Source organism: Rhodotorula graminis, assembly GCF_001329695.1.
Source record: "Rhodotorula graminis WP1 unplaced genomic scaffold RHOBAscaffold_9, whole genome shotgun sequence".
Classification (NCBI taxonomy): domain Eukaryota; kingdom Fungi; phylum Basidiomycota; class Microbotryomycetes; order Sporidiobolales; family Sporidiobolaceae; genus Rhodotorula; species Rhodotorula graminis.
The window spans coordinates 158,566-185,404 of NW_017264936.1; the positions used below are offsets into that span (position 1 = coordinate 158,566).

Consider the following 26,839-nt stretch of genomic DNA (forward strand, 5'->3'; position numbering starts at 1 on the left):
GCCACACACACCTGCCTGCGATTTGCACCACCCGCCATGGCCCCGTGCTCGCTGTGCCCACCCGCCTCACCTCGTCGCGCCCTCCTCCGCCGACCAAAGACCCTCCAGGCCGTCTGCAAAGAGTGCTTCTTCGACGTCTTCGAGACCGAGATCCACCACACCATCATGGGCTACGGCACCGCAGAGCAACTCGACCCCACCCGCCCTGGCCACAAAGCTCGACCTGGCCTCAAGAGCCTCTTCACCCGCGGCGAGAGGGTCGCCATCGGCGCATCTGGAGGCAAGGGTGCGTCCAACCCTTTCCCTGTCACCCTCTCGTACGCGTCGCAGGGTCGCGAGCGCGGCAGGAGCAGACGCCGCGACCTGGTCCTCCTCCCCTCGTCCCACCAGCGAGGCGGTGCACCTCGCTCCACCCTCGTCTCGGCTCGACATCAGCACCTCTCGCACCGCACGGCCCATCCTCCAGACTCGCAGAACACCATGGACTGACCGCCGCCCCCCCTCCTCGCAGACTCGACCGTGCTCGCCTACATCATGACTCTCCTCAACAAGCGCTACGACTACGGCCTCGACCTGTGCCTCCTCTCGATCGACGAGGGCATCAGCGGCTACCGCGACGCCTCACTCGACGTGCGTCCCCTTCTCTTCTAAAGTCTCCCTCTCCCTCTGTCGCCGGCGTCGAGCTGACCTTTGCCCCGAGCACCCGACGCAGACGGTCAAGCGCAACGCCGAACAGTACGCCCTCCCGCTCAAGATCCTCAGCTACTCGGAGCTCTACGGCGGGTGGACCATGGACCGCGTCGTGTCCGAGATCGGCAAGAAGGGCAACTGTGCGTCCTCGTCTTCCTTCCTGCAGGGGGGTCCGCGAGGCTTACTAGTGTCCTCCTCACAGGCACCTACTGCGGCGTCTTCCGGCGGCAGGCGCTCGACCGAGGCGCCGACTTGCTCGAGGTCGACCACATCGTGACGGGCCACAACGCCGACGACGTCGCCGAGACGGTCCTCATGAACGGTGCGCTCGACCCTCTCGCTCTGTCCTCGTCTCCTCTCTCTCAGGCGAGAGGCGGTACTGATTCATCTTGATGGTCGACGCAGTCCTACGAGGCGACATCTCGCGCGTCGCACGCTGCACGGCCATCACGACCGGCGGCGACAAGCAGCCGCAGCGCGACGACGGCCAGGACGACGCCGACCGCCTCGAGTCGCTCCTGCCGCGCACCATCAAGCGCAGCAAGCCGTTCAAGTACGCCTACGAGAAGGAGATCGTCATGTACGCCTACTTCAAGGTGCGCTCGCGCTCTCTCCTCCTCTTTCTCTCTCTCGCGCGCCGGCCTATTTTGTCACCCCCACTCACCCGAACCTGCCTCACCCTACCTTCTTTACCTCCTCCTCGCACCCGCACTCGGCGCCCCGCACGGCGACCGTCCTGCAGAAACTGGACTACCACTCGACCGAGTGCATCTACGCGCCCACTGCGTACCGAGGGTACGCCCGTGCGCTCGTCAAGGACCTCGAGGCGATCCGGCCGAGCGCCATCGTCGACTTGGTGCGTCCACTTTCGCACTCGTCGGCGTTCCCTTCTGTCCCTCGCCCGCCCTCTCTCTCTCGTCCCTTCACGCCAATCTCCCGCATATCTCTTCCTCGCATCTCGTCCGCCGCTTCTCTCGTAATCACGCACGACCTGACACCTTGCTCCGACCCGCAGATCTACTCGGGCGAGGCGCTCGCCTCGTCGCTCGCGCTCCCCGGTCGACGAGCCGGCGGCGAGTGGGACGCGCAGGCGCTCGTCGACGCCGCGCAGGCGCAGGCGGCAGACGGTGGCGCAGACGCGGCGCAGGCGGCAGCAGCGGTGGCGGGCGTGCTCAAGGGCCGGACGGCGGGCCGCAAAAAGACGGCGCAGGTGCAGCGTGCGTCCTCGTCTCGCTCTCTCTCTCTCTTCCCTCATCTCGACTCGCTCGTCGGGCACAGTCACTGACATCTCTCTCTCCCGCCCGCAGAGTCGTGCGCCCGCTGCGGCTCGATGACGTCGCAGCGCCTGTGTCAGGCGTGCATGCTCCTCGAGGGCCTCAACAAGGGCGCCGCCAAGGTCGACGTGCAGCAGCAGGCGGCTTGAGCCGGTGCAGCGTGACGGATAGAGCGAGGTGAGAGTCGACGAGGCGGTCCTGGGCCCCGGCGTGTTGTTGTAATCCGAGAGCTCGTTTCTGCAAGCTTGCGCGCTCGAGCAGGCGAGGAAAAACGTCGAGCGAGTCGTCGCGAGAGGGCTCATCGCCTGTGCCTGACGCTCTGATCGTGCTGCCTCGACGCTGCAGAAGACGGGCGAGGTGGCGTCGACGCCCGTGCAGGATGCCGAGAGGCTCGAGCGCTCGAGGACGGCCTTCTCAATCTGCTTCGGCGAAGCGTCCTGTCAGGCTCGCGCTCGCGATCTGCTGGAACTTGCCGCAGCTCGACTAGACGTCGTCGACCGCCGACTGAGAGCTGCACGATCGGCGAAGAAGGGGGGATCTCGTCTCGAAGGAAGCTTTCACCTCTCTCGCTAGCTGCGCTCGACGACGGCACGCGACAGCCACGACGGCCGGCTTCGTACGAGCAGATCAGGTCGCACAGGCGACTCTCGCGACCGACGAACAGGAGAGAGATGCGCGCGAGGGAGAGGGAGCAAAAGGATGTATTCGCAGGACGACGGGCCGAAGGCCTGCTACACAAGGGGGAACCGGGGCGGGGTCGAGCGAGAATCTGTGCGCGAGGACGGAAGAGAGTCAGTGCCGTGCTCGAGGACGAACTCGTGCCAGGTGCTGCTCCTCCTCGTCGCGCGTGCAGTTCAGAAAAGCCGATGACCTCATCGCGGCCACCCACATCCCCGCCCGCCCCTCCCCGCCGCCCGAGAGCGACGAGGACGCGAACGTTTCACCCCTGCCCCTCCCCGACCCGACGCCCCGGCACCGCCGCCGACCTTCCCAACGAGCCCGCCGACCGCCCTACCCACCCTCTCCTGCGCGACAGGCGGCCCGCGAGAGCAGACGAGTAGTCCCCGTGCAAGGGTTTCCTCGCCCGCCTCGAGAGCCTTGAGGCGCAGACAGGGACGGGCACAGGCGACCGACGGGACCCGACAGAGAGGGACCGACGACGACGACCGAGGCGCGAGAGAGCCGACAGGAGGACGAGGGGCTAATCGGCCCGACAGGACGGATGGCGCAGCAGGTTAAACCGTTGCGGAGAATGGATTGACAAGTTTTGCATCAGGGACACGCCGCCCGAGGGCGCAGTGGCCGCTCGAGGCGAGGAAGGAGGGGAGGGCGAGGGAGGGAAGGGAGGCTCACAGGCTGAGGAGCGGTGGTCGAGGTTTGCCGAGATGCGTCGAGGGAAGATATCTGTGGACAGCTGGGGCGCCGGAAAGGAATGGTCAGTTCCTGTGACGGGCACGCTGGGGTTGAGAAGGTCGGTGGGCCGACGACGACGAGTTGCCTCAGAATGAGGTAAAGCATTTGGTTTGGTCCATATATCCGCACGGTTTACTCGGAAGCAGAACTGATTGATGTTGTGGATACTCATCACTGGCGAACTCGTCGTCGTCGTCGGTCGTCGGGAGGGAGAGCGAGGGAGAGAAGACGGGGCTCACAGTAAGTGTACCGCGGCGCGCTGACGATGCCGACGATGAAGACGAAGAAGCCGCCGTGCAGATGAAGCGAGAGCTGTGGACGAGGATGAGAGTCAGTGAGGCTGGTCGGGGCGATTGCTCGAGGCGCTCCTTCTCCTGCTCGTCGCGCGGCTGCCGCTAGCCACAGAGGGCGTCGCGGTATGCGCTCAGCTGGTGATGCATGTGTTTCACGGATCTCCTTCACCGCAGCCTTTCGGTTGCTCCGGAGTTATTGGTGTGAAAGGCTTCGTCAAGGCGCGCCGGCGACGAGGTCGAAGGAGGGGAGGAGGGACAGGGGCGAGGCGGGAGAAAGGTGGGCGCACCGATGATGAGCAGTCTTGTCCCCCTCGCTGTCCTCCACCGTGTCGAGCTGACCGTTGACGAGCCGAGTCGAGGGCGAGCTGATGAAAAGAAAAGTTGCGGCGACGAGGGGCGGCCGTTGTGCAGCTGGATGATGTGCGCGAGCCGCGCAGTCGACGAGTTCAAGGCATCTGGGCCGGTAAAGAGGACCGCAGAGGGCGGACGGCGAGAGCGAGTGAAGGGAAGGAGAGAGAGCCACGGAGGGAGGAGCGAGACGGCGTAGAGCGATTTGGCCCACGACGCGAGGGTGCCGTTTTTGGGCCAGTCCCGCAGAACCATTGCACAGCTGTCCGCTGAGCGCAGCAGGACTCACTCACGGAGACGAGAGGAGGAGCAAGCCAGGTGCTTGTCGTTCCCCCGCTCGCTCGCCTCGTCGCCCTCGTCCTTGAACCCTCACATCGACCTGCCGACACCCTCTGCGCGCAAGAGCGAGCTCGCATGGCCGCCCAACTGCCGCCCCGCCCGACGCTCCTTGCCTCGCCGCCGTCGCTGTCAACCCTGCGCACCGCGCTCCGCTCGGCGACGCGCGACTGCCTCGACCGCAACCTCCCGCACGCCGCAAAGTTCGCAGGCCAGCTCCTCGCCGCACTCCCTGCACCCACACCGCGAGCCCGCTCTCCCGTTCAACCCCCGCCGCGAGACGACCGCCCCGGACCGAGTCGCTCAACGCCCCACCCCGCCGACCACGACCTCGCCTCGCCCCACGTCCACTTCCGCACCTCGACCCCGGTCAAACCCGCAGACGGCTCCTCGGCCGGCGCGCACCCGGCGAGCGGCGCACCAGGCGGCGGCGGCGGCGGCAACGGCGCGGGCGCACCTCGTCCGAGCCTCTCGGGCTTGCTCCCCCTCGGCTCGTTCCGCAGCGCTCGAGGCGGTAGCGCGCGCGACAGCCTCGGCAGCGTCCTCTCGATGGGCCCGGCCTCGTCGCCCGTCGTCGAGCGCAGCACCGCGTTCGACCGCCTCGACGACGACCTCGACGAGGACATGCACCCGGTCGCCGGGCCCTCGTCGTCGTCGCGAGACGCCGCACCGGGCCCCGCCGAGGCGTGGCCAGACGCCAATCACGCAGCGCGCCAAGAGTGGCTCGCGCGCGACGACGACGAGCAGGACCTGTACACGCTCGCGCTCGCCCACCTGCGCTCCCACGAGCTGCAGCGCACGGCCCACGTCCTGCGCAACTGCGCCGGCCCCAAGGCCAGGTGGCTGCGCTCCTACGCCAAGTACCTCGTGCGTCCCTCGGTTCTCTCGCCCTCGTCCTCGTCCGAGACGAGCCGCGACTGACCTTCTCTGGATCGTGTTCGCGCAGGCGGGCGAGAAGCGGCTGCAAGAAGAAGCGGGCGAGCTCCTCGGCGTCAAGGACCGACCGCAACCCAACCCGTTCACGCAAGAGCTCCTCGAGGACATGGCGAGTTGGGAGCCGGGCTTCCTCGAGAGCGACGGCTGGCTCCTGTACCTGTGCGTCCTCATCTTTCTCCTTTCGTCGACGTGTCCCTCCCTGACCAAGGCTCTTCTTGTCCTTCCCTCGACACAGTCAAGCCCTCCTCCTCTTGTCCCTCATGCCGACCGCCCCTGCGCCGACCGCCGCACGCCCTCTCGACGCACCGCCACCAGCGCTCGACTACCGCCTTGCCGCGCTCGAGACGCTCGTCAACTCGGTCCGCCTCGAGCCGTACAACTGGAGCGCGTGGCTCAAGATCGCCGACTGTCTCGACGGCCCTGAAGAGGTGCGCCTGCGGCGCCGTCCTCCCTCCCTCTCACTCTCGCTCGAGCGAGTCACTCACCTTCGTACACCTCCTTGCGCACAGCTCGAGGCCACCCTTCCCTTCCTCCCTCAGTGCTACCCTCTCCTCCTCTTCTACGTCCACGCCACCCTCGAGATCCACGCCGCCGGCGACGCCTTGCACGACTGCCTCGACGAGCTCGAGGCCGTCTTTGGCGCCGACTGCTCCGTCATCACGGGCCTGCGCGCACTCGTGTACTACCACATCCGCGGTACGCCCTCTTTCTCTCTCTCTCGGTGTCTCTATCGCCGACTCGAGCCGTCACTGACCGACTCTCGTCCCCTCCTCGCGCAGAGTTTGACGATGCGACCGCCCTGTTCGCCACCTTGCGCAAGTCGGACCCGTACCGCCTCGACGACATCGACGTCCTGAGCAACATCCTGTACGTGTCGGACAAGCGGCCCGAGCTGGCGGCGCTCGCGCAGGAGTACACGCGCCTCGACCGCACGAGGCCCGAGGTGTGCTGCTTGATCGGTGCGTCGGCGACGTTGCTCTCTCTCTCTCTCTGTGCGTCTCGTGCCTGTCGACGACACGTACGAGGCGCTGCGCATCTCCCGCAGCTGCTCATGCCCGTCCTCGCGCCCACAGGCAACTACTTCTCGCTGCGCCGCGACCACGAGAAGGCCATCCTGTACTTCCGCCGCGCGCTCAAGCTCGACCGAGGGTACCTGTCGGCCTGGACGCTCATGGGCCACGAGTACGTCGAGATGAAGAACACGAACGCGGCCATCGCGAGCTATCGGCGGGCGGTCGGTGCGTCCACGCTCTCTCTTTCCCCTTCTCTCGCGACAGCTCGTCGGCGCGTGGCCGGTCCGAGAGATCGGGACTCGTGCCTTCTTGCAGCCTTTGCGACGAGGGCTGACTCTCGTTGGCGTACCCGATCCGCAGACGTCAACCGCAAGGACTACCGGGCGTGGTACGGCCTCGGGCAGACGTACGAGCTCCTCGGCGAGCCGTTCTACGCCGTCAGCTACTATCAGCGAGCGGCGGCGCTGCGGCCGTACGACGCGAGGATGTGGAGCGCCCTCGCGAGCTGCTACGAGAAGCTCAAGCGGTGCGTCGGGCGGTTCTCTCCTCCTCGTTCCTCCTCGACGGGCGTCGCTCGCCGGCCGCTCGCCTCGAGGTGAAGGTGACCTGCAGACTGACGCTCTCGCTCGTCTCGCAGCATTCCCGACGCCATCCGCGCCCACCAACGCGCCCTCCTCTCTTCCGAGCCCGGCGATGGCTCGGACCTCGCGCTCCGCATCGGCAAGCTCTACTCGGCGACGGGCCAAGGCGCACACGCCGCGGCGTACCACCGACGTGCGCTCGCTGAGGGCGTGCGCGGCGGCATGGGCGCCAACGAGCTCGGGCGCGTGTACCTCTGGTTGGCCAAGTGGGAAATGAGGAGGGCGCCGGGGCCGGCGGCTGCCGGTCGAGGCGGCGGCGGCGGCGGTATCGGAGAGGAGGACAAGGGAGGGGACCTCGGCAAGGCCGAGGAGTACCTGCGGGTCGTCGAGGGCACGCAGGAGTACCGCGACGAGGCCAAAGCGCTCCTCAAAGACCTCGAGGTCCTCATGCTCTCGCGCGAGTAGCCCGCATGCAACGTCGATGCACTCTGTCTCCTACTCTCCTCCTCTCGAGCCTTGCGCACACCGCACGGCTAGCTCGCGTCGCTCTCGTGTCGTCGTCGTCGTCGTCGCGAGCAACGTCAACACTTTCCGCCGCGAAGTTTTCTCGGCTCGAGCGCTTTCGGCGTACGAGTCTGTGACCAAATCAGAGCATGCGCCGTCGACAGGACTGCGAGCGACCCCAGGAGCTTTGTCCTCGGACTGGCCTTCGGCCCGCGGCGTGCCCCACCTCCGACACCTCGGTCTCCTCCTCCATCTCGCTCGCTCTCTCGCCAGAGCCCGTCAGCTACCTCACCAGCACCCGAGCCAGACGCTCAGCAACATCGACTCCGCCCTCCATCGCCCCCACCGCATGTCCTCGCCGCCCACGACGATGAAAGGTCTCGTCCTCCAGAAGACGTCCGGCGACCAGTGGAAGCCCGGCCCGCAGACCTGGCACCCGGTCAGCGTCGAGGAGCTCCCTGTCCCAACACCCACACAAGGTGCGCCCCCCTCTCCCTTGTTCGAGGGCGCGGCGAGCAATGACGAGGCTGACCGACTGCGCTCGACTCGCACGCAGACCAGATCCTCGTCAAGGTGCTCGCCTCGGCTTTCAACCATCGCGACGTCTTCCAGCGACAGAGTGAGTCCAACCGATTCCCCCAGCCGAGCGACGAGCGGGACGACCGCGTCGTGCTCTCCCACTCCCCGCCCATCCGCCTCACCGGCCAGTCACTGACTCTGGTCCTCCTTGCCGAGCAGGTCTCTACCCGGGCACCATCTTCCACACGCCCGAGACGCCCTCCGTCCTCGGTGCCGACGCCGTCGGCATCGTCTCGTCGCCCTCGCACCCGCTCACCGGCCAGCGCGTCCTCTTCTACCCGGCCGCCAACTGGCTCTCGTCGCCGTACGGGCCCGACGTCCCGGGCAAGCAGTTTGGCATCTACGGCTCGGTCAAGCAGACGGGCGGGCGCGGCACGTTTGCCGACTACGTCGCCGTCGAGAAGGACGACCTCGTCAAGTGCCCCGAGCACCTTTCGCGCGAGGAGGCGGCGACGGTTGCGCTCGGGTCCCTCACGGCCTGGAGGGCGACCTTCACCAAAGCCGACGTCAAGAAGGGCGACAATGTCCTCATCACGGGCATCGGCGGCGGCGTCGCCATCCTCGCGCTCCAGTTTGCCGTGGCAGCAGGTGCGTCCTCTCTCTCTCTCTCGGTCTCTCTCTCTCTCTCTGCGTCTCTTCGCGATCTTTTAACTTGACTGACGCTCCATCTCGCGACAGGCGCCAACGTCTTGGTGACGTCGTCGTCCCAGGACAAGATCAAGCGCGCCCAGGAGCTCGGCGCGAAGGGTGGCGTCAACTACAAGGACGGTGCGTCTCGTCGCCAGCCTCGTCCATCTCTCGTCGCGTTCAGCGAGGTGCACGTGCTTCTGGATTTCGGGGAAGTTCTGACCCCTCTCTACGCAGCCGACTGGCCCAAGCAGCTCCAGGCCCTCCTTCCCTCGTCTCGCCCTCTCCTCGACGCCGTCATCGACTCGGCCGGCGGTCCGCTCATCACGCAGCTCATCCGGGTTCTCAAGGACGGCGCCGTCGTGTCGTGCTACGGCCAGACGACGGGCAAGCCGATCGAGTTGACCATGGCGGCCGTTCTCAAGAACGTCGAGCTCAAGGGTGCGTCGGCGACGCTCTCTTGTTTTCTCCTTGGTCTCGCTCGTGCCGGTCGAGCGGCCCACCGTCTGGACAGAGAGCCTCGACTGACTTTTTCCCTCCTCCTTCGTGTCGTCCTCGCCCCTCACGCAGGCTCGACCATGGGCAGTCGGGACGAGTTCTTCCACGCCGTCGCCTTCATCGACAAGCACAAGATCCACCCGGTCGTCGACAGCGTCCTCGAGGGCCTCGAGCACGCCGAGGACGGGTTCCAGCTCCTCAAGCAGGGCGGGCAGTTCGGCAAGGTGCGCTCCCCTTTCTCACTCTTCCTCTTTCTCGCGGTCTCTATCTACTCTCTCTCCTCGGTCGACTGACGGACTTGTTCCCTCGCAGGTCGTCATCGACATTGCCAAGGACGAGTCGCCCAAGTTGTAGATAGAGAATGAAAGCCCGATCGTCAGTTCCCGCTCTGCGCGCCCGTCTACGAGAGCTCGAGTGCGGCAGGCCGATCGGCATCGACCAAAGTTGCTGTCGCCGACCGTCAATGCGTTTGGCGAGCGGGCGGAAAGGGCGAGAGGCTGCAGCTGTAGACGGCCGCCGCTCACCTCGCTCGACCAACTCGGGCCCTCTCGCCTGGGCCGGCGATTCGCGCCTCGCCCGAGTACCTGCGAACCTCAGCATCGACCACGAGCTGCACCCGCACCCTCGCGAGCGCTTCCCATCCGCGCAGAGCGCGTCGCGTCCTCATCAGCAACTCGCGTCGTCCGACCTCTCTCGACTGGTAGCAACGGTTCATGGGCCTGTTGGCCACGTCGTCGAGGACTATGGCAGTATCAAGGAGACTAGTGGGCCAGGCGGCTGCGCCGTGCGGGCTGTGGGCGACTGGTGCGTCCTCCTCCTCCCCGCCTCCCCGTGTTTGGCCCCCCTCTCCCTCTCCCCTCGCCCCCTCTGCTACCTCGCGACGCGGTCCAGGGGCCTTCGTGGACTGACCTGGTCACCTCACAGGCGGAACGGCTGCGCGAGGCGAGCAGGGCGGTCTTCTGGGCGGCGCGAGGCGGGCTCTCGACCTCGAGGTGGCTCATCTTGTCCTTTGTACGTCCCGCGCACTCTCTTTCTTCCGTGCAGGACCTTCGCGTGGGTCTGTACTCCACGACGAGCCGCGCACTGACCCTCTCGACCTCGCGCCGCAGGTTAGTCGCGCCCTCGATGGCACCTCCCCGTTCTCGGCCTCGAAAGCTTCCCCTCGCGCCCTTGCTGCGCCGCGCGACGGCACCTTTCTCTTTCCGAAAGCTCTCCTCGTCCCTCGCGAGAGTTCCCGGACCGCTCAGACTTCTTGTTCGTCGTCGCACTCGTCCCGACGGCTCAGCGAGTCGAGCCGTCGTGGACGGGTCTTTACGAGGCCGCGCCCGCCCTCACGTGCCCCTGAGGGCAGCGGGCGCACTGTGGTGAGCCGCTCGCACGGCGCGGACCCCTGCGGACCGCCCGTGCGCCCGGCCACCTACTAAAGACAGGGGGATCCTGCGCACCCTCGCTCAAACGCTAGCTCTTGATCTAGCAGGGTTACGGTGTTCTGCTTGCGCGCGATCGAACGAGGAGGTGTCTGCAATGAGATCGAGCGCTTCTCACGAGCCAGTTGATCTTGTATTAGACCGCGAGTTAAGGCTCGCACTGCCCTTCTCAAGTCAGTCTAGGAGCGACTCGAGTGCAGCTCTTCCGGTCAGCTCCGCTGCTCGCGGGCTCTCTCTTCTTCGAGTCTCTCCGAGTCTCCCACGAGCGAGAGAGTCTGCGCTGTGCCCACACTGCGCAGCCTTGCCTCCAGGTCGACCCGCTCCGTCGCCTTCCTGCGTGTGCTCGCTCCGCGACTTTATGCTCTCGTTGCTCGCGCACCGTCCCGTTCTCAACTGCGCTTGTGTCGTCTCGTACTCAAGCCCGCGACGAGCCGCTCTCGACCTCAACGTCGAAAAGCTCCTCGAGCCTGAGCGTACGACGCTGCATTCGCCAGCCGGCGGCGGCGAGGCCCTTAAGCTTCGCGCGCGAGTCGACTACGCCCGCCACGCAGCTCGCAAGGCTCGCGCTGTTCGGTGCGAGGGGGAGCTTCACTTTCGCGGTCGTTCTTTCGTCCGAGCCCGACCGCACCCGTGTGGCTGTTTCGCGCGATTCTGTAAATCTCGTCGAGCTCGCCATGGCTTCTCGAGCGAGCAGTATTCGCGAGAGCTTTCTGAGAGCGAGAGCCGTCAAATCGTCTCGAGCGGTCGCGCGCCACACGGAAGCCCGCGCACGAGCGAAGCACGCCAAGGTTGGATCGCTCGAGCCTGCTCCGCTCGCGCACTTCCCTCGAGCCGACCATCGCGAGGCAACAAGACACGCAGCAGCTAGAGCGCTCAGCAGAGATGTGAGGGAGTCTCGAGCATGTGGCAGAGGTGCGAACGAGGTGCGAGCGGAGCAAGGCGCCGAGGAGGAGGATGCTTTCGCAGCTTCGACGTCGTCGACGACGTCTCGTGCAACGCGAGTGGAGCACTCTCGTAGGCGACAGGAATGGCTCAGACGACGTGAGCTGCTCGAAAAATCGGCAGCACGAGAGGAGCTTTCGCCGACCTCGACGCTCGGACCCGGGCTTTCGGTACTCACTCGCTCGCTCGCGCGGGAGAAGGAACGCTCGGCATCGAGACGATGGAAAGCCTCAATCATCGCTGTCGATCTCGAGCACCGTGGTACGACCCCTCGCCCCTGCGCCGCCCCCTTTAGCTGGCGCCGGGCCCGGCCTCGCGCGCCCACTCGCACCCGCTCCTCCCGCCTCGCGCTTGACGACGGGCTCCTCGTCGTCGTCCGAGTCGAGCTCGAGCACCTCGACCTGCCCGCTGAGGCCCGTCGTGCCTCCCGCACCTGCTGGCGCCGTTCGGCTCCCGCTCGAGCGCGGCTCCGGCTTGACCCGCTGCGCCGATGCGGCGCCTCTCCTCGTCGGCGGCGCAGCCCGGGCCGCGCCCATGGCCTCCTCCTCCATCGCGCGCAACGCCTCCTCCTCGTCGTCATCGGCGGCGGCCATGAGGAGGTCGTCGTCGTCGCCAAAGTAGTCGGACGATGGGCTCTGCTGCTTCGGCGGCGGCCCAGGACGAGCGACAGGCGGCGAGCGGCGGCGAGGGCGAGGGCTGCGAGCAGGCGGGACCATGTCGGCATCTTGGGCAGGTCCGGCGCCTGCTGCCGCAACGGCGGGAGGAAGATCGACGCCGGGAGGAGGAAGGGGATCCATGCTGCGACGATTTTGACGGGTCAGGCCCTGTCCAAGGACAACATGCGCTACAGAACGACGTTGAGGGGAAGGAAGAGTGAGACGGGGACGCACCCGACGCGCTCGCGAAAATCGTTCTCGAGGTACCACTCCTTGTTCTCCTCGAGCTCCTCGACCTGGTAGCCCTTGACGACCGTGTTGTCCCGCGTGAGCATGAGGATGCCGTTTACGAAGGGAACGTCGTGGACGAGGAGCTGCGACGCGGAAAGAGTCAGGGCTCGCTCGCACACGGTACGGGAGAGCGCAAGGGAGAGCGCAAGGTAGAGTCGAGAGGAGCTCACCTTGGTGCCGAGCTTGATGTCCTCGAGGCCGAGCCCGTCGATGCGCTCGCGCTCGAACGCCTTGACCTCTGTCTCGCCGTCGGTGAGGAGGAAGCTGCCGTTGCCGCGCGGGAAGACGGGCGCCTTGGCCGCCGGGAGGACGGCGTCCTTGTTGTCGGCGTCGCTCTGCTCCTCCTCGTCGAGGCTCATGATGCGCCCGTCGCCTTCTCTCCCGGCGAGCTTGCGCACCTCGCGCTTGTCCTCGAAGACCTCCCTGCCCTGGATGGCGGAATGCGCGGCGTCGCTGACGCGCTGGACCTGGAACAGGACGGCGCCCTTGCGCACGCCGGCAAAGAGGATCGTGTGCGCACTCGCAGGCGTGCGAGTCGTGAGGGCGGCGCGGCGTGCTGGGGGTGTGGGAAGGCAGACCGAGGTCGACAGGTCGGACGACAAGAGCTGGACCTCGACGGCCTTGATGAGGCCCGGGGTGGTGGATGCGGCGGGATCGGACTCCTGTGTGGTCAAGGGTGAGTCGGCGAGCTGCACGAGGTTCCCCCAACGCGTGTCCGAGGCGAGAGAGGTCGACGAACCTGGAGGTACTCGACGCAGGCTTCGAGCCACTCGGGGTTGAACTGGAGCGTCGGGTAGCTCGAGCGGTACCAGGCGTGCAGCGCAGGCGGTATCGCGGGCATACTCTGCCTCGCAGCTGGGCGAGTGAGCGTTGAGAGGAGCGAGACGAGGAAGAGGTGGGGCCGGGCGACAACGACGAGCTCGCTCTCGTCGGCGCAGCTTCCTGGCGAGGCTTTGCGCGTACACACAAGGCTCTTGCAGCCTCCGTGACCAGCAGCCTCGAGAGAAAAGCCAAGCTCGCAGGATGCTCGAGTCGTTCGCCGACCTCTCGGACCTCTCCTCCTCGCTCACGGCGACGAGAGCTCGACAACGCGGACTGGTCAAGCTCTATGTGCATGCAGCAAATGCGCGCATCGAAGAGCGCATCAAGCGTCTCCTGCGAAGTGTCTGTTGGGCCCTCCCTCTCCTCCTCCCGGTCCCGCTCGCGCCTCCTCGACTCGCTCCTCCTGATCCCGTCCTCGCTCGACGGGCATGCGCCGCCGCTCTACGACGCCGGCGGAGCACCGCCAGCACGCGAGCGCAGCGCGCCGTTGCCCTTGCCGGCCTCCTCGTCCTCGACCTCGCGCTGGCTGATGAAGCCCTCGGCGAACCCGCTCGCGCGCTTGAACGCCGGGTCGTGCTCGCGCGCATCCTCGTGCGTCTTGTCGGCCGCCTTGGCCGCCTCGGCCGCCTTGGCCTTGACCTCGTCCCACGGCACCTGGGTGTACAGGACCGGGTCGGCGGCGGCCGGCGCAGGGTCGCCGGCGCCGGCGGGACCGTAGATCTCGAGCTCGGCGAGCGCCGTCTTGAGGCTGACGATCCACTTGTTGCGGCGCTGCGTCTTGAGGGCGCCGTTCTGGAAGTTGCTCTTGTAGTTGATCGGCGCCGAGAGCGTGAGCTTGCCCTGCGACGCAAAGTCGACGATGCTGATGTCGATGGCGGGGATAAAGTCGCGGCGCTCCTGCTCGAGGAACTCGAGCATGCGCGCACGCAGCGCCTCGATCTTCTCGAGCGGCGTGCCAAAGTCGACGTCCCACGTGTAGCTCTCCCAGATCGGGCCCGAGCGGCGGTAGCTGCAAGGGGGGGAGAGGGCGCTCGTCAGGCGCAGGCTCTTTCGCCGACGAGGGAGGGAGAGAGCAGGACGCACTTGAGGAGGAACTTGGTGTTGAGGAGCGAGTGCGGCGCCTGCGTGACGGTCCCGTCGACCTTCTTGAAGATGCTCGACAGGAGGTGCATCTCGAGGACGATGTAGTCGACGGCGTCGATCGAGATGCGGTCGCCGACGTCGTACGGGTGCTTGATAAAGAGGAAGATGATCGACGCGAGGATCTCCTGCATCGTCGTCCCGATGAGCCAGGACAGGCCGAGGATGAAGGTGCCGGCGCTGCGGGACGACCTCGGTGTCAGTTTGGGGCGCACGACCTGGACGACGTGCGGCACGGGACGCACCTCGCGATCATCGTGTTGAAGCTCGCGTTGAGGAGGCCGGCCTCGATCAAGAGGGCGACGATGTACCACACGGTCATCAGGATGTTGTCGAGCCTGCAAAGGGAAGACGCGCGGCGTCAAGGGCGGCCCAAACGTCGGCGCGAGACAGAGACAGAGAGGAAGAGAGGGGACGCACCTGCCGACAGCCGAGTCGATGTCGCGCATGCTGCGGGCGAGAGCCTGGCGCTCGCGGTGGATGTCGAGGCAGGCCATCTCGACCTCCTCGAGGGTCGCGTCGCCGTTCGAGTCGCGGTCAAAGATGGCGAAGGCCTGCAGGTCGGGTGGAGGACGTCAAGGTGTGAGTGTCGGCCGGACTGAGGCAGACGAGGCGAATGAGAAGGAGGAAGAGGGACGCACCCGCTCGGCCTCCTCGCGCGACCTGAAGCACCTCGAGATGTCGGCGAGCACCATGCCGTCGCGGTACTTGGGCGCGAACGAGTAGTAGATGCGCCTCGCGAGCTGCTTGGTCTTGTTTGCGCTCTGGAGCGCACTCGTCACCATCGACGGGGGCGAGTTGGGCTGCAGGACGCGCTCGCCGGCAATCTCGCTCGCGACGGTGCCGATGACGGTCGTCGCCGTCTGGGCGGCCTTTTGCGCACCCTTGAGCGCCTTCTTGATGAGGAGCGTCGGGTCCGACGTCTGGCGCTTGTTGCGCGGGCGGCCCATGGCGCCGTCGAGCGTGTCGGACCGGCCGATGTCGCGCGAGCTGTAGGTGCGGCGAGATGGTCAGTGTCGTCGTCTCGACGAGACGGAGGAGGCTGAGACGAGCTCACTTGAGGTAGAGGGCGATGAGGGACGAGATCTGGAACTTCTGCTCGACGATGCGGTCCTCGTACGAGCGCTTGTGGAAGTTGTGGGCACTGTGGGACGAGGGCAGGGGTCAGTCACCGTGTCCGACAATGTACACTAGACGGCGAATCTAGTGTGCGAGAGGCAGAAGGCGAGGCTGACGCACATGATCTGGACGATGAGCTTCTCGACGAGGAGGATGACGAGGTTGAGGAAGATGCCGAACAGGCCCTGCGTGATGAGGCTGAGCGTCGACTGGGACGGCACGGTGCCGTCGGAGCCACGAACGGCGCGACCGTTGACGAGGGGCAAGAACGAGATCCACATGGCTGCGTGGCGAGGGACCGAGCGAGTCAGTGTCTCGAGACGGCGGCTTGGACGACGACGCGAAAGGCCGAGACGCACCGAGAGCCCATCCCGCGAGGCCGACGTAGAAGCGGACTGCCTTGAGGTAGGCGATGTAGTGGCGCAGCTCGGGCGCGACGATGCCGAGCGTGCGGGTGAGGACGGCAGGAGCCATGCGGGCGCCTGCGCAAACAGAGGGTTGTCAGGGCTCCGGTCGTTCGGTCATGCAGGAGGAGAGAGGAGAGATGAGGGACGCACTGAGCGCGGCGGCCCACCAGCCGACCCAGACCACCGTCAACCAGCACGACCACCACTTGAGCGGGACCGACCAGACCTTGGCGTCGGGCTTGGCCGTGAACTGGACGATGCCGGGGATCCACAGGAGGGCGAGGACGGGGACGATGTAGATGCTGCAGGTGGAGCGCGTACGGGAGAGGGCATCGTCAGTCGTTGGCCGGGTCGAAGAGGGAACCGGCGAGGACAATGAGAGAGAGGGTGGACGCACATCCAGCGGACGATGTAGTGCGAGTTGAGGACGGCAAAGAAGGCGCGCGAGAACCAGTTGCCGTTGGTCGGGATGAAGTCGCCGTCGGCAAACTGGAGGTTCGGGTTGCTGCTCGCGGCCGACGTGTACCCGCTCGCCTGGTTCGAGTCGCCGAGGCGCCCGTACGGCGAGTTGTTCTGGCCGGGGCCCGCCCAGTTGCCGAGCCCGCCGCCGCGCGAGCGCTCCTGGCTGCGCGAGCGCGGCGTGTTGTACCCGCTCCCGGGCGCGCTCCCACCGCCGTTGCCGCCCTTCTCGCCCGAGCCGTACTGGCGCTCGGCGCGACGCGACTGGCGCTCGTCGCCCGTGTCGGGGAGCGGCGCCATGGTGACGTTGGGGCCGGCGTGGACGGGACGCGAGTCGAGGTGCTTCTCCGGGTCGCCGTCGACGCCGGTCGGGAGGTAGGCGCCGCCTGCGACGCCGCTGCGGAGCTGGGTGCGCGAGTTGTGCGTCGACAGGCTCGTGCGCGGGATCGAGCGCGACAGGTCGCCGCCGTCCTCGCTCATGTCGAGCGAGCCGGCCTGGCCGTGCGGCGACACGAACGACGACGGCTCGCCGAGCGGGATGGCCGTGTAGGGCTCGTCCGGAAAGTAGTCGCCGCCGTCATCGTGGTCGTGCACGCCGCCGTACGCGCTCTGGTGACCGCGGCCGTGGCCGGCAAAGTCGTGGGCGGCGAACCCGTCGCCGCCTTGCTGAGGCGAGGTGCCGAACGCGAGCGGGTCGGTCTCGGCGGGGACAGGGATCGACTGGGTGTAGGCCGGGTGCACGGCCCTGGGCGGGCTCGGGTCGGGCGGGTACGAGGCGTTGTTGTTCGAGGCCGAGGACGGAGCCGGGACGGGGGCCGCGAGAGGGCGAGACGACGAGCGCTCGTTGTGGCCCGTCGCCATAATGGTCGTTGGCTGGGTGGGGAGGTGGTGGTCGAGGTGGAGCGGCGCGAGTGGCTGAAGGCTGGCTGCTGCGAGGGGAGCGAGGGTGGGCGAGCGGAGAGGGGGCGGTCGCTCGCGGGTCGTACAGGCGTGCGGGGCGTGGTCGAGGTCGTCAAGGGTAGTGGTCGTGGGTCTAGCGTACAGCTGGTCGCAGTCGAGAGGTGGCCGCAGAGGAGCGGGAGGCGAACCCTTTCGAACTTCCTCCTCTACCTCGTCCAACCTCGTCGTCAGAGGCCCTTTCTCGCCCGCCTCGGCATCTTTTCTCTCTTGCGCATCGACAGGCTCTGCTCGATGCTCGCGTAGACAGTGTGTGCAGCAACAGCGAGCGAGATCTACTCTGGGCCACGAGCCAACGCCCACGCCTCGTCCCTCGAGACCGCGAACCCTCCGCCCAAACCCAGGCCGCTCTTGCCCTGCATGCGCAACGAGAGAGTGTCAGCGCGCCGTCCACAGGTACGTCGAGGCGCGGAGACACAGGCCAAGCCTCTGCGTCGCCGAGCCATGATGGCAAGGTTCGAGGGAGCTCGACCGAGACGCCGAGCTGCACGCGCACACCGGGGGCGAGAGAGGGACGCACCGTCTTGACGCGAGCGACGACGGGCTCGTGCAAGCCCTGGCCGGAAAGTCCAATCTGGCCGCCGACCGTCCATCTGCGCAGGCGCGCAAGGTCAGCTCTCGGCTCGCTCGACGACGACGAGAGAAAGGGAGCGAGCGACGCACCCCATCTTCTTGAGAAGCGCAAAGCCGACGTTGTCCTCGCCAATCTTGTCCGCCTGCACGAGAGGGAGGAGAGGCGAGAGTCAGTCCGGGCGGCTGAGAGAGAGAGAGAGAGAAGGAGAGAGAGAGGGAGAGGGTGGACGCACCCCTTGGCCGACGACGGCGCCCTCCGAGTTCTTGCCGAGCTGGTCCCGGCGACCACCGCCACCGCTCTTCTTGCCCGACGCCCCCTCGAGCGCCTTCCACAGCCCGCCGACCTTGCCGCGGTACTTGCCCTTGCCCCTCGGCCCACCCCAGTCGTCGTCGATGCCGTCGAGCTCGTGCTCGCCGTCGGCTGTCCCGACGATGGCCCGCACTCGCCGCTCGCTGACGCCGACGACGGTCGTCTTGGACGTGCGCTCGAGGACCGGGAACCGGTTCTTGCCCGAGCCCATCGAGCGCGACTTGAGGCCATAGACCTCGGCGAGGAGGTGCACGGCGATGCGCGCCTTCTTGGCCATGGGCGGCAGCGACATGGACGTCGAGCTCAGGTCGGTCACGATAAAGTGCCGCATGCGCGTGTTGATCGCCGCTGCGTCGTTGTCGTCGTCGTCGCCCGAGCGCGCGAGCGACTTGGCGCCGGCCTTGCCGCGCGAGTACGAGCCCGCCTTGTCGCGGTACGTGTCGCGGAACTCGGCCTCGCGAGCAGCGGCACGCTCGGCGGCACGCTTGGCCTTCTTGGTCGCCTTCTTGGACCGGTCGAGGTCCCACTGGGCGGCGAGCTGCTGCGAGAAGGCGCCGTTGAACGTCTTGTCCTTCTTGCGCTGCTTCTTCGAGGCTGCGAGCGCATGGGGAGAAAAGGTGTCAGTACGTGTGGGGACAGACAAGGCCGCGAGGGAAAGAGAGAGAGAGAGAGAGGGACGCACGTTCACCGAAGCCGGCCTCCTCCTGCTCGGCGAACATGGCCTCGACAAGGTCCTCGTCTAGGTCGGCCGCCTCATCGTACAGGTCAATGTCGTCAAAGTTGCCCTGGCTGATGGCCGTGAAGAGCTTGTTGCGCTCGCGGCGGTTCGAGCGACGGGCGGCGCGACCGCCTTGGGCGGTCGACAGGAGGTCGGCGTTGAGGCGGACGGCGGCCTGCGTGACGAGGCGGACAGTCAGTTCGCGTATCGAGAGAAGGAGGAAGAGAGAGAGAGGGAGAGGTCGGGCGCACCTGGACCTGCGAGATGTAGTCCTCGTCACGGTCGGCCCACGAGTCGTTGCCGGTGAACATGACCTCGTCGCCGTTGCTGTCGCTGTCGCTGCTGCTGCTGTCGACGACGTGCGCCTTGCCCTTGCCCTTGCGCTCGCGGGCGCGCGCCTTCTTGCGCTCGCGCTCGTCCTTACGGCCGCCGGACCCGGCCGGGCCCATGCGCTGCATCGAGATCTTCTTGCCGGCGAGGAGGGCCGACTCGAACGCGTACAGTTCGGCGTCCGAGTCGGTCGACGACGACAGGGACGAGTCGATGGACGAGTTGTCGTCGGACGAGTCGACCGAGAGCGAGTGTTCGACACTGCGAGAGACGCCCAGGGTCAGTTCGCGTCAACGACAACGAGGAGAGAGAGGCTGGACGGACCGGCCATCTGCGTCGCCGAGCGAGTACTCCATCTCGAGCTCGTCGTCCGAGCCGAGCTCCTCGCTGTCGTCCTCCTCCTCCTGCGCGAGCCGACGGTCCTGCGCTCCCTCCGTGTCCTCATCGTCGTCCTCCTCCTCGCTCGCCGACGACGACCCACCCTCGCTCGACGTCCCCCACTCGTCCTCGTCGTCCTCGTCCTCGGCCATGCGCCGATCCGCATCGTCGCCGCGCCCGTGCTCACCGCCGAGCTGCCCGACCGCGCCCTCGGCGAACGCGGCGAGCACCGCCATGCTGTCGTCGCCCTCGTCGCCGACGTCGACGTTGGCGAGGTAGTCGTCCTCGGCCCTGCGGCGCTCGTGCTCCCTCGCGGCACGCCGGCGCTCGTCGTCCTCGCGCGCACTGACCTCGAGCGCGAGCGCGAGCTCGACCTCCTCGCGCGTCGAGCCGGCGGCGACGAGCCGCTCGAGCTTGTCGCGCTCGCGCTGGTCGGCGCGCTGGGCGCGCTGCGCCGCCTTCTTGGCGCGGCCTCGGGCGCCGGCGGGGCCGACGGGAGGCGGCGACGACGAGCCCCACTCGATGTCGCTGTCGCCCTGGCGGGGCTGACCGGGCACGTGGCCCTGCGCGTCGACCTGCTCGGGCTCGTCGTCGCTGTCGGCGACGAGCATGTCGTCGACGCCCTCGGAGCCGCCGCCCTGCATGCGCGCGAACAGCGCCGCGCCGTCCTCGCGGTCCTGCGCGCGCTCCTCCCTCGCCGCGCCCGCCTCCTCGTCCCCCTCGTCGTCGTCGTCCGAGTCGGCGAGCGTGCGCCCGGGACCGTGCCCGGCGAGGTGCGCGTTGCCGCTCCTCGGGTGCGCCCGGCCCGTCTTTCTCGCCGCGCGCGACGCCCGCTTGAGCGCCTTCTTGCTCTGCTTGGCCGGCTGCGCCGGCTGCGACGGGTGGGTCGTGCGGGAGCGCGCGGCAGGGGCGGCGGGGGCGGTCGTCGAGCTCGAGGCGAGTAGGGACAGGTCGGCGGCGGGACGAGGGACGGCGGCGGGAGGGGCGCGCGCCGACGAGACCGGGTCGGCGTGCGCCTGGGCGCGACGCGGGAAGAGGATCTGCTCCGAGTCCGAGTCGGACGCGTCGGACGAGAGGGGCGTCGACTGGTCGTGCGAGGCGAAGGCGGCGGGAGGGGCGATCGAGGTGGGGAGGTCGACGGTGACGGCCGACGCGGTGGTCGAGATCTCGAACAGGAGGGCACCGTCGTCATCGTCGTCTTCGGCGGCGTCGTCGTCGTCAGACGGGGCCGCCGGCGCGACGGCGACGGGTGCTTGAGGCGGAGCGCGCTCGACAGGTTTCCTGGCGCGTGAGCCGAGGCCAGGGTGCGTCGCAGGCTCGGCCGAGTCGGGCGCGTCCTCGAGCTCGTCGAGCGCCATGGTGGCGGTCGTGGCGGGCTCGGGCTCGAACGCCGTCTCGGGAGGAGGCGGTGCGAGGTCGTGCTCGGCGGCGTCGGCGTCGGCGCCGAGGTCGAGGTTGCCCACCTCGTCGGCGAGCGCACCCTCGACGCTGTGTCGAGGCAGGTGCTTCTCGCGGGCGGGAGGCGGCGGCGATGCTGCGCCGGCGAGCTCGAGGCCATGCTCGTCCTCGCCGCCGACCGTGCCGAGGCCGTCGCCAGCCGCCTTGACGAACTTGACGGGGACGAGGAGCGGGTTGAACGCGCCCGAGCTCATGCCGACGACGTGACGGGGCGTCGACGAGCCGCTGTAGGCGGCCCCGCCGCGCCCGCCGCCCCTCATGCCGCCGCGTCCTCCGAGCCCGCCGCGGTCGCTGGCGCCCAAGCCGGACCCGAGCCCGCCGCGTCCGCCGCGTCCGCCGCGCCCGCCGCCAAAGCCGCCGCCGCCGCGGGTAGGGTACGGCGCAGGAGCGGTCGGCGTCGCGCGGCCGCTCGAGGGCGCACTGCCGCCGCCGCGAGGCGGGAAGGGCGAGCCGCGTCCACCTCGCGCGCCCCTCGCCGGCCCGCCACGGGCACCGCGAGTCGGGGTGCCGTAGCCTGGCTGTTGAGCGGGCTGTACAGGTGGCTGGAAGACGGGCGAGGGGTTGAAGCCTGTCGATCGGGACGGGAGCGATGAGGTCAACGTGCGGCTCGGGGGAAGGTGGTGAGAGAGAGAGGGAGAGGGTGGGCTCACCGAGCATGTCGTCGCTGATCAAGTCGGCGTAGTCGAAGCTCGCCATCGAGTGGTCGACGCGCACTGGGGCTGCGCCACCTCGGCCGCGTCCTCGACCTCGGAAGCCACCTCGAGGGGAGCCGCGAGCGGACGAGTCGGTGTGTGCGCCTGTGCGGCCTCTGGGGTTGCCGCGAGCCATGTAGCTGAGCGTGTCGATGTGCTGTACTGGCGAACAGCTGTTGACGAGAGTGGAGGAGAGAGGGACCGGCGAGATGTCAAGCGACGACGACGACGACGACGCCTGGTTCCCTCGCTCTGCCGCACTCGCACAGCGTGCTCCTCCAGCTCTTGCTCTGTGTGCGCTCGACCGAGAGCAGCGCCCGCCTCGCCGCACCTCGATGGTCTCGCGCTCCTCCCTTGCCTCGTCCTCGTCGTCGACCCGAGGCGGCACTCTCGCTCCACCTGCCCCCGAGTACATCCTCAGAGGGCACAGCGCACCCATCTCGGTCCTCGGCTTCTCGCGCTGTGCCCAATACCTCTTCAGCGGGTCCGTCTGCCCCCTCCTCGTCGTCCAACCGACAGCCACGACCTGACCCGCCCTCTCCCACAGCGACACGGACGGCTTTGTTGCCGTGTGGGACCTGTCCACCTTCCGGCCACGGTACTTCTGGCGCGCGCACGATGCCGGCATCCTCGGCCTTGTCGAGCTGGGCGATCAAGGGCTCCTTTCGTCCGTCTCTCTCCTCTCCTTCCCTCGCCGCGAGCTTCGCCATAGTCACTGACTCTTATTGCGAGCACACAGTCACGGCCGCGACAACCTTCTGCACCTGCATCGCTTTCCCTCCCGCACCGACGCGTCGTCCATCGCCGACCATGGCGCAGCGACCGCCGTCCCGTCGCCTGCCACGCCGTCAACCGGCATCGAGCGCGCCTGGTCGCTCGACGTCAACGCCATGAGCTTCTGCCGCATGAGCGTGTGCCTCGTCGGCGGGAGGACGCGCGAGGCAAAGGGCAAAGAGCGAGCGGTCGAGCAGGACCGCCCGGACGAGGAGGCCCTGGTCGCGGTGCCGAGCTTGACCAAGGACGACTTTGTGCGTCACAGATCCTCTTGCACCATCTTCTGCATCGCCCGAAGTGGGCGAGTGCTGACTTGCCTCGTCTGCGCAGGTCGACATCTTCCACTATCCTTCCAAGGCTCGAGCGCATCGCTCGGTCGGCGCCGGCGCGTTCGTCGGGCAGAAGACGGGTGCGCCGACACGTCCTGCCCCTTTTCCACGCCGTTCGAGTGCCACTCACACGTTGCTCACTCAGGGACGGTCATGGCGACGCAGCTCTTCTACCTCGCGTCTCCCGACACTCCTCGTCCCCCTCGACCAGCCGTCGCCGAGCAGGCGCTCCCCACCGAGGCCGACGCAGCTCTTCCTCCACCTTTCCTCCACATCCTCATCGCCTACGAGTCGGGCCAGCTCGCCCTGTTCCGCTTCGCGCCCACCCGCACCTTCGACCTCGTCCCGACCCCGTCAACCTCGCCTGCACCTGCGCGGTCGCGTTCGCCTCTCTACCTTCCTCGACAAGGCGTTCGAGTTGAGGAGAGCGAGGGGTGGGAGCTCGTCTGGGTCGAGAAGGGCCACCGGGACGCGAGTAAGACCTCCCCTCGTGGTTCCCTCCCTCGTGCCGGACGTTGCCTGATCCTGCTCCCTCTCGCAGTCATGAGTCTCGCCGTCACGGCCGACCAACGCTTCGCCTACACCGTCGGCGCCGACCACCACATGGTGGCCTACCGCCTCGTCGACGCCGTGCGTCCCCTCTTCTCTCTTGCCCTCTCTCTCTCTCTCTCGCGCGGGACGCACGCCGACTGACCTGCTGTACATGCCGCGCAGAACGACGCAGAAGCCGGCCTTCCACGCTCACACACCGAGCTGACGGCGTCGGCGGGCAAGGCGGCTGTCGTCGTGCGCGAGGACGGCAAGGTGCTCGCGACGGCAGGGTGGGACGGCGAGTGCGTCCCGCTTCCTCGGTCCCGTTCCCCTCGGCGCGAATCGCCCTGACGTCGAGCCCCTCGTCGGTGCAGGGCGCGCTTCTACAAGGCCAAGACGCTCGAGCCGCTCGCCGTCCTTAGCCACCACCGCACGTCGCTTCAAGCGGCCGCCTTTGCGCCGCTCAACCCGACAGCACCATCGCCCGTGTTCAGCGACTGTCCTACCGACGACGACGACGACGACGAGGTGGCGGGCGGTGCGGGCCGCGCCGGCGGGACGAGGCGGGCGTGGCTCGCGACGGGCGGGCAGGAGGCAAAGATTGGGCTGTGGGAGGTCTACCCGCCGAGGCGGGCGGTCGCGAGGGCACCTTGACGACGGCGTCGACTCGGTGGGCGGTCCGCGTCGGCCTGCAGGACGGGCGACAGCTCGAGGAAACGAGGGCGGGTTCGAGCGCAGCCGAGTCGGCTCGATTTTGGAGGCCGGTGCAACATGAGCGGTTCGGCCACGAGGACGCCGAGTACTGTCTACGAGAGTGCTGCAACCGGCAAGCGAGCAGCTCAAGGGACGACCAGGGGAGAGACACGCCAATCGACCACGGCGGAGTTTCGTGCGAGGAGGTTGAGCTAGCCGCACCCTCGCCGCTGTCGTCCTCGAGCAGTCGCCTCTTGCTGTGCAGGTCACAGCTGCAGCGCGTCGCCTACAGCCCTCGAGCCCCGCCAGCCGCCTCGACAGCTCGGCAACCGCCTCATCGCAACTCGTCCCCGCCTCACTTCCCATCCTCGCCCACCTCGACACACCCGCCCAGAGCATCGCCGAGCACTCGTGCCGCGCTCAGCATCCACCATGACGCGTCCCCACTCGCCCTCGGGCCCAGCCACACTCCCCTCGACGCCCGACCTCGGCTCGTCCTCGTCCGCCGCCGCACCAGGCTCGCTCCGCCGCGACCACTCGGCGTACGACCTCCCGTCGCGCGACAGCGCCTACGCCGACGACAAGGACGCCGACCTCGAGCGCGCGTACCGCAGCGGCTCGACCTCGGCCCACTCGGCCGGCTCGCCGCTGCTCCCCTCGTCGCCGTCGACCAACAGTGCCGCCAAGTCGCCGCCGCTCCTCGCGCACCTCGGCGGCCTGACGCGCCGCGTCTCGCGGCGAGCGCTCCTCGCCGGCCTCGTCGGCCTCGCCGTCCTCGTAAAGGTCCTCGGCGCGGCGTCGTCCGACAAGCTCGGCGACGCCCCGGTCCTCGAGCAGCTGCGCAGCGCCAAGGAGCTCGTGCAGCAGTCGGTGGCAGATCGTTGGGCGGCTTTCAGGTGGCACAACGGGCAGGACACGGTCGAGGACGATGATTTCGAGTTCGAGCCGCTCGACCCGCTGCTGGTGCGTCCTCCTCTCTCCTCCCTCGCCTGTGTCTCCCTCGCGCCGCACGCTGACCCTTTTTGTCACCCACAGGTGCTCAACTACAACACGTCACGGCCGACGATCAAGGAGCAGCTCAAGCCGGGCTTGCGCTACGTCGCGACGATGGCGTACGGCGGTCACGGTGCGTCCCTCGCTTCGCCTCCCTTCTCTCAAGCCGCCAACTCATGCGCGATGCCCCCCCTGCAGCCAACCAGATGATCTCGATAAACAAGATGCTGTACTTTGCCAAGGTGACCGGGCGCGTCGCCATCATGTGCGTCGTCTTTTCCCTTCCTCCTTCTCGAGCCCTTTCCGAGCCCTGTCACTGACGACGTTGCTCCTCGTGCAGCCCTTCCCTCATGCCCATCCACATCGACGGCAACCCGGAGAACATCTCGAGCTTCTACGACCTCGGGCGCTTCTGGGCCGAGGCGCGCATCCCGGCCGTCCAGTTCGCCGACGTCAAGCCGATGGACCTGCGCAGCGAGCGGCCGCAGAACGAGCACCTCGCGTGCTGGTCCATCCAGGAGCTCCTCATCGGGTTCGCCAACCTCCAGGCGTGGTCGTTCGACCTGCACGACGTCTGGGTCGACCACTGGCCCTTGCCGCCGCTCGCCCGCGGCGGTGGCGGCTTCGACGTCGCGTTCGACGCCCTGCGCATGTTCGACTTTGACGTCGGCGCCAAGACGCGGTGGATCGAGCAGGTGCGGCGCGAGGTCCTGCCGCAAAAGGCGCCCGTCGACCCGGAGGTGCCGTTCGAGGGCGACAAGGCCAAGAACCTCAAGGACGGGTTCGACACGGTCTCGGCGGCGCCACCCGACCACCAACTCATGTGCTTCGACAACTCGCTCTTCATCGGGTCGGTCATGTTCCAGGAACCGCACCTCGAACCCGTCCCGCTCGAGCCCACCGTCCCCGGCGAGGGCCTCGACTGGGTCCACGCCGGGCAGTACATGCGCTTCAACCGCGAGGTCGAGCGCCGCGCCGACGACTACCTCATGGAGCTGTTCGGCGTCAGCCGGGCGAGCGAGATCCCGCCGTTCATCACGATCCACCTGCGCCGAGGCGACTTCAAGGAGTTTACGGGCTTCACCGCGCTCGACAAGTACGTCTCGGCGCTCGAGCGCGTCCAGGCCGCCCTCCAGAACCGCCTCGACAACCCGTACGACTGGACCGGGCCCGGGCGTTTCGCGTTCCGCACGTTCGACGGCCTGTCGGCCAAGGACTACGCCGTCGTGACGACGACCGACGAGCGCGGCGACACGCCGTTCGTTCAAGAGGTGCGCGCCCTCGGGTGGAAGGTGCTCGACCACGACGCGTTCGACACCAAGCGCAAGATGGGCGGTTGGTGGCCGACCATGCTCGACGCGGCCATCCTCGCGAGGGGCAGGAGCTTTGTCGGCACGCACGCGTCGACGTTCTCGCACATGGCCGGCTTGCGGGTCAAGTAGTACGTCCTCTCTCTCTCCCTCTCCTCGTTCGTCATCGTCGTCGTCGTCGTCGTCGAGCGGTCACTGACCCTCTCTCCCTCCCCTCTCGCAGCTGGCGTGGCGGACTGGTCGAGGTGGCGAGCTAGTCGTCGCGGTGCATAGACGGGCGTCGCGACCGCCTCCCTCCCTCCTTGTTGTAAACCTCGTTCCCTCGCATTATTCTCAGACCCTCTCCTGTCGCCGCCGGCGGACCGTCGTCGCCCTCGGCGTTCCTCCTCGCCGATCGCTTTGTCCTCCCTCGTCTCTCGCTCGCCTTCAGCTTCTCGC

At 67.8% G+C, this 26,839-nt stretch overlaps 8 protein-coding genes across 8 annotated transcripts; 5 read left to right on the forward strand and 3 right to left on the reverse strand.

The window, feature by feature from the left end:
- Positions 1-36: 36 nt before the first annotated feature.
- On the forward strand, positions 37-2,113 carry RHOBADRAFT_45138 (uncharacterized protein; the record flags this gene model as incomplete). The annotated part of the gene is made up of 8 exons (XM_018414547.1): positions 37-286; positions 512-630; positions 713-830; positions 893-1,012; positions 1,096-1,286; positions 1,433-1,546; positions 1,706-1,907; positions 1,998-2,113. 8 exons carry the CDS (start codon positions 37-39, stop codon positions 2,111-2,113), a joined length of 1,230 nt encoding a protein of 409 aa, XP_018269895.1.
- A 2,319-nt stretch (positions 2,114-4,432) lies between these two features.
- RHOBADRAFT_54441 (uncharacterized protein) lies at positions 4,433-7,381 on the forward strand (the record flags this gene model as incomplete). Its single annotated transcript, XM_018417311.1, has 8 exons — positions 4,433-5,221; positions 5,301-5,449; positions 5,526-5,718; positions 5,800-5,986; positions 6,070-6,249; positions 6,364-6,528; positions 6,664-6,829; positions 6,941-7,381. The coding sequence occupies 8 exons, from the start codon at positions 4,433-4,435 to the stop codon at positions 7,347-7,349; spliced, it is 2,238 nt and encodes a 745-aa protein (XP_018269896.1). The 3' UTR covers positions 7,350-7,381.
- A 356-nt stretch (positions 7,382-7,737) lies between these two features.
- Positions 7,738-9,481, forward strand: RHOBADRAFT_65310 (uncharacterized protein). Its single transcript, XM_018418680.1, has 7 exons — positions 7,738-7,867; positions 7,945-8,007; positions 8,127-8,555; positions 8,646-8,735; positions 8,832-9,035; positions 9,165-9,316; positions 9,405-9,481. Exons 1-7 carry the CDS (start codon positions 7,759-7,761, stop codon positions 9,444-9,446), a joined length of 1,089 nt encoding a protein of 362 aa, XP_018269897.1. The 5' UTR covers positions 7,738-7,758; the 3' UTR covers positions 9,447-9,481.
- A 2,204-nt stretch (positions 9,482-11,685) lies between these two features.
- RHOBADRAFT_54443 (uncharacterized protein) lies at positions 11,686-13,249 on the reverse strand (the record flags this gene model as incomplete). The annotated part of the gene is made up of 4 exons (XM_018417312.1): positions 11,686-12,259; positions 12,352-12,491; positions 12,579-13,070; positions 13,148-13,249. The coding sequence occupies 4 exons, from the start codon at positions 13,247-13,249 to the stop codon at positions 11,692-11,694; spliced, it is 1,302 nt and encodes a 433-aa protein (XP_018269898.1). The 3' UTR covers positions 11,686-11,691.
- Positions 13,250-13,489: 240 nt separating this feature from the next.
- Positions 13,490-16,655, reverse strand: RHOBADRAFT_37731 (uncharacterized protein; the record flags this gene model as incomplete). The annotated part of the gene is made up of 10 exons (XM_018413458.1): positions 13,490-14,239; positions 14,314-14,550; positions 14,616-14,708; positions 14,791-14,924; positions 15,012-15,360; positions 15,428-15,514; positions 15,610-15,772; positions 15,849-15,971; positions 16,047-16,198; positions 16,294-16,655. 10 exons carry the CDS (start codon positions 16,653-16,655, stop codon positions 13,672-13,674), a joined length of 2,268 nt encoding a protein of 755 aa, XP_018269899.1. The 3' UTR covers positions 13,490-13,671.
- An 889-nt stretch (positions 16,656-17,544) lies between these two features.
- Positions 17,545-21,775, reverse strand: RHOBADRAFT_54445 (uncharacterized protein; the record flags this gene model as incomplete). The annotated part of the gene is made up of 8 exons (XM_018417313.1): positions 17,545-17,668; positions 17,833-17,905; positions 17,976-18,028; positions 18,119-18,789; positions 18,878-19,088; positions 19,165-19,504; positions 19,568-21,647; positions 21,730-21,775. The coding sequence occupies 8 exons, from the start codon at positions 21,773-21,775 to the stop codon at positions 17,588-17,590; spliced, it is 3,555 nt and encodes a 1,184-aa protein (XP_018269900.1). The 3' UTR covers positions 17,545-17,587.
- Positions 21,776-22,106: 331 nt separating this feature from the next.
- RHOBADRAFT_54446 (uncharacterized protein) lies at positions 22,107-24,059 on the forward strand (the record flags this gene model as incomplete). The annotated part of the gene is made up of 8 exons (XM_018417314.1): positions 22,107-22,255; positions 22,319-22,438; positions 22,511-22,799; positions 22,876-22,954; positions 23,020-23,256; positions 23,416-23,504; positions 23,589-23,707; positions 23,780-24,059. 8 exons carry the CDS (start codon positions 22,107-22,109, stop codon positions 24,057-24,059), a joined length of 1,362 nt encoding a protein of 453 aa, XP_018269901.1.
- A 471-nt stretch (positions 24,060-24,530) lies between these two features.
- On the forward strand, positions 24,531-26,730 carry RHOBADRAFT_54447 (uncharacterized protein; the record flags this gene model as incomplete). Its single annotated transcript, XM_018417315.1, has 5 exons — positions 24,531-25,061; positions 25,134-25,224; positions 25,290-25,356; positions 25,432-26,532; positions 26,625-26,730. 5 exons carry the CDS (start codon positions 24,531-24,533, stop codon positions 26,656-26,658), a joined length of 1,824 nt encoding a protein of 607 aa, XP_018269902.1. The 3' UTR covers positions 26,659-26,730.
- Positions 26,731-26,839: the final 109 nt, after the last annotated feature.